The following is an 8031-nucleotide window of genomic DNA, read 5'->3' as shown; positions in this document are numbered from 1 at the left end:
GTGTGTGTACCACACGCATGCATGTGTAGTGAACATGGAGGTCTGGACAGGCCCCCAGACCCCTGGAGTTACAGATGGTTGTGAACCACTATGTGGGTACTGGTACTTGAACCTTGGCCTTTGGGAGAACAAGGGCTCTTAACCACCGAACCATCTCTCCAGCCCTTTTAAATTTCCTTTTAGGCTCCCCAGGTCGAGGACTACAAGGTCCCAGTATCCCTTAAGCTTTCTGCTATTGGTGTCATATCTAAAGCTGAGAAGAAATGGAGTGAGCTCATCAGGTTATTATTTGTAGACCCGGTGTTTGAGGCCAGTGGCCATTGACTTCTTTATCTCCCAAAGGGTTTAATGTGGAGACAGTGGAATATAAGAATATCAGCTTCACAGTCTGGGATGTAGGTGGCCAGGACAAGATTCGTCCCCTCTGGAGACACTACTTCCAAAACACCCAAGGTATGACAGACAGAGTTCCTGAAGGTATGACAGACAGAGTTCCTGGGGTTGGCATTGCTGGGCTTGTGCAGAGTGTGGCTGTTCTCTTAGCTATGGGTGGCCAGCCCTTCCCCTGATGCAGCTCCTGGAAGTGGAGAAAGGGGAACGTGTGTCTGGAGGGTGTGGTGTGGGATAGGACAGGGGACATCCGTCATCTCAGTGTGTCCCACGTTCTCTCTGCTCTCCAGGCTTGATATTTGTGGTTGACAGCAATGATCGGGAGCGAGTGAACGAGGCCCGGGAAGAGCTGATGAGGATGCTGGCGGAGGATGAACTCCGGGATGCTGTACTCCTCGTGTTTGCAAACAAACAGGTGAGCTTTCCTCCTTTCCCTGCATCTGGGAGAGAGCATCCTGGCTATGGGAGTTATGGGGCCTTGGGCTCATGGGTGAAAGGCCTGGGACTACTACTGTCGGGTTGGAAGTGTGAGAAGGAAACGCACTTGGCTTCTTCCTGCCTTTCTCCTAATTCCCCAGCCCAGCTGTATCAGCAGCATTTTAGTCCTCAGGATTAATGTGGTAGCATGTCTATTCAGGATCTTTATCCTCCTGTACTTCCGTGTACTATAGAAGAGCTAGCCTTGCTCCTGCTGCCAGACTTGTTTGGTCATCTGAATTACACACACTTATAAACCTACCTCTTCCCTATCTAATTCCCTGGCCCTGCAGTTCTGGGACTACTGGGCCTGAAACAGTTCCTTCAGATCTTGATCTGGGTTTCCTGAAATACTGAGAAGGTGGCCATCTGTGTGCCTTTGACAGCTGGCTGCTCTGGGAGCCGTTGAAAGGCGCTGAGGTCTCTCTGTGCTCCTCTGTGCTGAGGTCTCTCTGTGTTCCTCTGTGCTGAGGTCTCTCTGTGCTCCTTTGCGCTGAGGTCCCTCTGTGCTCCTTTGCGCTGAGGTCTCTCTGTGCTCCTCTGTGCTGAGGTCTCTCCGTGCTCCTCTGTGCTGCAGGATTTGCCGAATGCTATGAATGCTGCTGAGATCACAGACAAGCTGGGGCTGCACTCTCTGCGTCACCGCAATTGGTACATCCAGGCCACCTGCGCTACCAGCGGGGACGGGCTGTATGAAGGCTTGGACTGGCTGGCCAATCAGCTCAAAAACAAGAAGTGAGAGCCAGGCAGCCCTCTCTGCCTACCCCACCCACTCCTGACATACACCTGTTGTCTCCTTACCCCAATTTCCCCTTCTTCCTCTTGAAAGTGGCCAAGGTCCTGGGTGTCATGTCCACATGCCCAGCAAGCGCCTTGCCTCCCTCCTCCACCTCCCTCCTCCCTCCCTGTACACTGACACGGTCAGCCCCCAACTGCTGTCCTGGTGATGAATCATTCCAATTTACTGGATTTAAACAGAATGAAGCTGTTATGGTTTCGTGGGGTGGTCCCCCTTGGTTTCAGGGGGAGTGGGTGTTCTCTCTGTGCTGTTTGGCACTGGTTGCCGTGCTCTTGGCATCTGAGTCCCTTCCCTGTGTCCCTGGCCACTCTCCGCCCGGTCCTCCTCTCCTTCTGAACCTTCTCCTGTTCTACATGGACATTGCACGGGCCTCCCTGTGTGTGCGTGCATGTGTGCGCCTGTATATACGTGTATAGAGAGATATATGTAGGGTCAGGGGAGGGAGCAGAGCGCAGCTCAGGGCTTGCAGCCGGGACACTGCGCATTAGAACCTGTCCCCTGCCCTTCTGTGTTGGTGAGATAAGGGGATGTGGGTGGGTCCCATTGCTTTCCTCTCCGCAGGTGGCATTCCTGGATGTTAGGATACGTGATGGGCGCCTACGGCCATCTGTCTTAGCTTTCCTTCTCCACTGTGATGAGCACATGAAGTGGCATTGGTCTATGGGTGACTGTCCCTAAGGAGCTGCCGTACTTCTCTGCCTCAGTAGTAGAAAGGAAAGGAGCCCGCTCACGCTGTCAGTCTAGAGTGTTGTACTGATCCTCCCCCACCGTCCTCAGATCTGCTCCTCAGGAACTCAGAGGGAGGTGGGTTAGTGGGACCTGCATGTAGAAGGAGGACAGTGGTCTGGGGAAGGCCTAGTTTTCCATCTTACTGTCATAAGGAGGAGAAGGTAAGGCATGGAGCAGTCCTGTTCCTGCCTTCTGGTCTGTCAGAGATCTTTCCCCTTAGTAGTTCTGCTGGCCTGACGAGGACTGACCAGGTGGAGTAACAAGAAGCCATGGACTGGGGGTAACACAGCCGACCTCAGCATCAACTCCCTGTTCTCCAGTTCTCTGTCTAGTTCAGGACCAGGAAAGATGAGTTTCTATTGTCCTCGATGTCCTGTCCCCCTCCTTCCTGGCAGCTTTCCCCAGTCCTCGCCCTGTCCGGAATAGGTCTGTGGGGTTGAAGTATAAGACCCTGCATGGCTGAGCCTGGAACTGTGATCTTCAGGGCCCTCCCTTCCATCAGCCTCTGCTTGTTCAGCTGCTGCTGCAGGTCTGTAGAGGGCGCCTATTCCAGAAGCTCTGACCTGGGTCCTGATTTGTCACTGCACTGAAGCTGTGGCTGTTCTGTGGGCTCCTGTGTGTGCTGGCTGCGCCCTGAGCTCCAAAACAGCTGCCCATAACCTCTCTGCTAAGGTCAGGCCCCTGGGCTCTCTGCAGCTTGGCCAAGGGACTCTTCCCAGAGGCCTCTTGTGAGTTCCTCCACACAGTGGCCAGCTTTCCTGCCACCTTTGTCTGTAGCAGGCAGATAGGTCCCCAGCCTACCGTCAGCTGAGCTGTGCGAGGTTCCAGGATGCCTCTCAGTGCAGGTAGTGCTGTGATGTCCCCAGACACCGTGTGAGCGTGTGCTCTAGGCCTGGTGTGTGTGTGTGTGTGTGTGTGTGTGTGTGTGTGTGTTCTCTATATGGGGGTGCCAGGGGTTCTGTTTCATTTTAAATGGGTTCCTTCCATTCCCTGCATTCCTCTTTACTGTTCCTGCGTCCCCCTCTGTCGCCCTCACTCTCTCTGCCGGTTCTGAGCCTCCCCCCTCTGTTGCTGCTGTGAGTGCCTGTTTGCCTTCTCTGTTCACTCACCACTTTGCCTGTTTGGTTTTGGTTTTGTCTTCTGTTTGATTTTCTGCTCTATCTTTGCTTTGAGATTGGTGAGGCCTTTGCCTCTCTTTCTGCCATGCTCTCTGACCTTCCTGCTTAGATGCTAGCTCCAGATAGGTTGTGTACATTGCAGACATGAGTCCAATCCTGCACCCCTTACCACAGCTTATTTTTCTCCACCTCCTGGGACCAACCTGAGGCTGAGCAGGCTGAAGCAGCCTTGAATGTTGCCTCGGTGCATGCTGCTCCAGACCTGTCCAGCAGGGGGCAGTAGCATCTTGGTACCATCCCTGGCTTTGTGGGGAGGTAGGGGTGCTTTCTACATTCCCTAATCTTTAGGGTTGGGTGTTTCATCCCATTTCTGTGAACTCCTCTCTTGCTTTTCTCAAGTTGGTTTTATTTTTTATCCTGTTGTACCTTTCTTTCTGGGGACTCCCCCTTCCCTCCACCTCCGAAGTTTGTGGTGTTACAGTGGTATCTGCAGTTCTGAAGCGGGTTTTTTTCTTTTTGCTTTCTCTGGAATGTAGACTGTACATGTTTAATAACTTGCCTTCTCTATCCTTGCTCAAAAATGTGGGATAATGCAATGACTGTGCCCTGGTTGGAAATTAAACTTGTTTTACGCAGCTCTGGCGCAGCCCTTTGTCCTTGAGCAACACTGCGGCAGTGGGAAGTTGTGTGGTCCTTTCCACACCGTTCCTTTTCTCTGCAGAGGTGGGAGGACACACCTCAGCCGTGGAGAGTAAGTCATGGAGGAGCACAGGATTATTGGGAATGCTGGCCGGTTATGGTTCCTTCTTCCCATCACACCCTAAAGGAAGTCTAAACAAATCAAGTGCTAGCGTGTGGGGGTTCTATGACTGACCAACTCCTAAAGAGCTCCGTCCTCAATTTACCTGTATTTGCCACCTCTTGATAGACTTCAGGGGAGGCAGTTCTCAGCCTGTAGGGTGTTACACCTTTGAGGGTCACATAGCAGATAGCCTGCATATCAAATATTTACATTATGATTCATAATAGTAGCAGAGTTACAGTAAGCACAGGGTAAACATCTGGGCAGTGTAGTAAGTACAGGGCAAACATCTGGGCAGTGTAGTAAGTACAGGGTAAACATCTGGGCAGTATAGTAAGTACAGGGTAAACATCTGGGCAGNATAGTAAGTACAGGGTAAACATCTGGGCAGGATAGTAAGTACAGGGTAAACATCTGGGCAGTATAGTAAGTACAGGGCAAACATCTGGGCAGTATAGTAAGTACAGGGCAAACATCTGGGCAGTATAGTAAGTACAGGGCAAACATCTGGGCAGGACAGTAAACACAGGATAAACATCTGGGCAGGACAGTAAACACAGGGTAAACATCTGGGCAGGACAGTAAACACGGTAAACATCTGGGCAGGACAGTAAACACAGGGTAAACATCTGGGTGCATAGTAAGCACAGAGGATAAACATCTGGGCGCATAGTAAGCACACAGGGTAAACATCTGGGCAGGACAGTAAACACAGGATGAACATCTGGGCAGCATAGTAACCCGGGTGCCTTCCTCAGCATAAAGCAGCCAGCTGCACTCGGGATGTGTGGGTCCTGTTGCCAGGCAGCTAACTCTAAGGGACATCTTGAGGGTGCATCTTTAGTAAAGCTTGCATTCCTGCTCCTCTTCCATTGCTCTGGTGTCTTCTGCTGTCACTGAAGACAGCACTCCACACAAAGGAAAGGTGTGGCGCCGACCTCAGGAAGCAGGGAACCCTCTCCTTCCCTTCCTCCAGAGCTTGTCCCACATCCTGCCATGACGACTGCACTCATGGCCCCTTCCTTTCTCTCGTGACAGGTTTACTTTTCCTCTGGTTACCGTCACCCTCTCAAGAACCATTGCTTTTTGTCCATTTCTCTGACTTCTAAACCTCGACCCATCACCAACCCCATGTCTTCAATATTACTTTCCCTGAAAGTCTGACACTTTGCCTCCCTCCTTCTGGCTCCTCCAGGCTTCTACTGCTAATAAGTTAGGAATATCTTTCTCTGGTGCTTTGTTTATTTGTTAATAAATAGATCACTTTCTGAGCTGTATTTTGTTGCTTTGTTGTTGTTTTGAGATAAGATCTAAGTATAGCCCAAGCTGACTTCAAACTTGTTTGTTTTTGTGTTTTAAGACAGGGTTTCTTTGTGCAGCCCTGGCTGTCCTGGAACTTGATTTATAGACCATGGCATCCTTGTACTCAGAGAGATCCACCTGCTTCTGCTTCCCGAGTACTGGGATAAAGGCCTGTGCCACAGCCGCCGCCACTACCTGCTTGCTGACCTCAAACTTGCAACTCTCCTCTGCCTCTGTCTCCTCAGAGCTGGATCACAGGTGTGGGCCAGCAAGCATAGCCTCAGCTGTAAAACAGCAATACAGTACTGATCGAAGCCGGGCGTGGCAGTGCACACCCGTAACCCCAGCACTCAGGAGGCAGAGGCAGGAGGATCTCTGGAGGTGTGAGGCCAGCCTGGTCTATATCTGTCTGACGCCTCCCTCAAAGAAAAGTAAACGGGCGGAGAGACGGCTCAGCGGGTAAGAGCACTGACTGCTCTGCCAGAGGTCCTGAGTTCAATTCCCAGCCATCACGAGGTGGTCCACAACCATCTGTAATGGGATCTGATGCCCTCTTCTGGTGTACATGAAGGCAGGGCACTCATGTACATAAAATAAACCATTTTTTGTTAAATTAAAAAGAAAAATTAAACAGTCTAGCTGAATGACAGGCTAGTAGATGAGTCTTGATACTAGAACAACTTGGAGAAGCAGGTGACTGGTTCTTGCCTGTCTCTTAGTTACACAGATTCAGGGGAGGTATGGGAGCCCTCTGTGGCTTTGAGGAGGTGTAGGATAGAGGGAGTGAACCTGAAGATGAGTTTATGTACCTGATCCTTCGAGCAAATACCTTCCCGTGGCTTGTGATTTGACAAAGGACCCAGATCCAAGTGTACATGTGAGAATCCTCTGGTGAGGCAGCTTCCAGGATGTACCTGTAGGAAATGAGCCCCTTGGATCCATCCTGGTGGGTGAAAGGCAGAACTGTCTGCTTCGTAAGGTTGGCTTTCTCATCCTTGGGGGGCAGCAGTTGGAGCTGCTGGGGACCCCTGTACTTCACCTGCCAGTTCAAACACACAGTTCAGTCGGAATAGACAGGAAGCAGATACTCACTTCTCTGTGTTTAGGCGTTTCTTTGAGATGGGCTCTGAGGCAGGCAGGGTGCTGTGGAATCTTTGGAAATCTTGGTAATGCCTGAGGAGGATGCCTGCCCTTCCCTTCCGGTCAGTGTAGGGAATGAGGTCCCTGGGCAGGTTATCAACACTAAACACCATCTTTGGTCCACTCTCTAACCCAATAGCTGGAGAGGCAGCCTATCGTGCTGGTCACTGGGGAATGGTGGAATCCAAATGTCTTCCTTCCTCTGCAGGTTTTCTAACTGGGTTTCCTGACCCTAATTGTTGGAATTGGTTAGAATGACCCTGAGTTCCTGAGAAAGGAGCAGACAGTTAGGGCCAAGGACATGGAAACGTTGAGAATGGCAGAGAGCAAAATCAGTAAAGGTTGTGAGGGTCCAGAATCAGACTGTTGACTGTCAAAGCTGGAAAGTTAGGTGTCTGCTGTGTGGGTATCACTTTGGCTGTCAGCTGTAGGAGAGCATGGGGGCTTCAGTTAGAGCCAGTATATATTCTAAGCTGCATGTGGGTACAAACGGCTCTAGGTACAGCTTCTGGACACATGCCTGACAGTCCTCTACACAGGTCTCCTCCCACTAACTCAGCTCACACGCCGCCTTCCTGAGAGCTAGCTGGCAGGCAGTCAGGCAGAAGGTTTTAGACTAAACCTTTCACCTATGTGCCTTCTTCCTGGAGTGTAGCTTACTGGTAGATACATCACTTGGTAGGAAGTTCTGGGTTTGATTCCTTGGTAATGCATATACACAAAGCAACTGTCTTGGCGAGGGCCGTCCTAGGGACAGAGTTGAATACTGAGACTTTTAAGGGATAGGTTTAGCTTGTGGCTCTGAACTACAGGAGTTCATTCTGGTTTCCAAATACAGCAAAAAGAGCATAATGCTACAGCTTATAGATGAGATGGGAAGCTCTGTGTCGGCCACATCATGCAGTGGTGGAGTGATAGTGTTCTTGATGGGAGCAGCCACAGGATTTGGGAGCAGACTGCTTCATTTTCAGATGCTCGAGTGTATAAGTCTCGAGTGTATAAGTCACACTTAAGAGGCCAGTTTGTGGGGCATGGGCTTCATGAATTCAAAGTTCTGTGTTCCATTCATAGCACTAGAAAAAACAAACACAGTAAGGCCCTGATTCAGTCCCCAGTGGGAGAGGGGCTTGTGGGAAGCAGTTCTCAGCTTATACCTGGCTGTGGTATGGCTGACTGAGAACCCTGCTGAATCCTGACACTTGCAAAAGGCTCAGGGCTTTTGTGGATGTTCACTTGTGCCCTCCTGGGCTGAGCCGGGCCAGCTTTCTTGTCTC

General features: G+C 50.9%; 1 protein-coding gene across 2 annotated transcripts in view; it reads left to right on the top strand.

Annotated features, from left to right (window-relative positions):
* Arf3 (ADP ribosylation factor 3) overlaps nt 1-5592 on the top strand; it is a 21216-nt gene extending 15624 nt beyond the window's left edge. For both annotated transcript variants that reach the window (XM_021216834.2, XM_029548032.1), the window contains 3 exons: nt 343-453; nt 681-805; nt 1445-5592. In XM_021216834.2, coding sequence (XP_021072493.1) covers nt 343-453; nt 681-805; nt 1445-1606 — 398 coding nt within the window. In that variant the 3' untranslated portion in view covers nt 1607-5592. The remainder of the gene's footprint in view (nt 1-342; nt 454-680; nt 806-1444) is intronic.
* The last annotated feature ends 2439 nt before the right edge of the window (nt 5593-8031 follow it).

This window comes from Mus pahari, chromosome 17 (assembly GCF_900095145.1).
Source record: "Mus pahari chromosome 17, PAHARI_EIJ_v1.1, whole genome shotgun sequence".
Lineage (NCBI taxonomy): Eukaryota > Metazoa > Chordata > Mammalia > Rodentia > Muridae > Mus > Mus pahari.
Note: the sequence above shows the minus strand (reverse complement) of the source record. Positions and strands in the feature narration are given on the sequence as shown.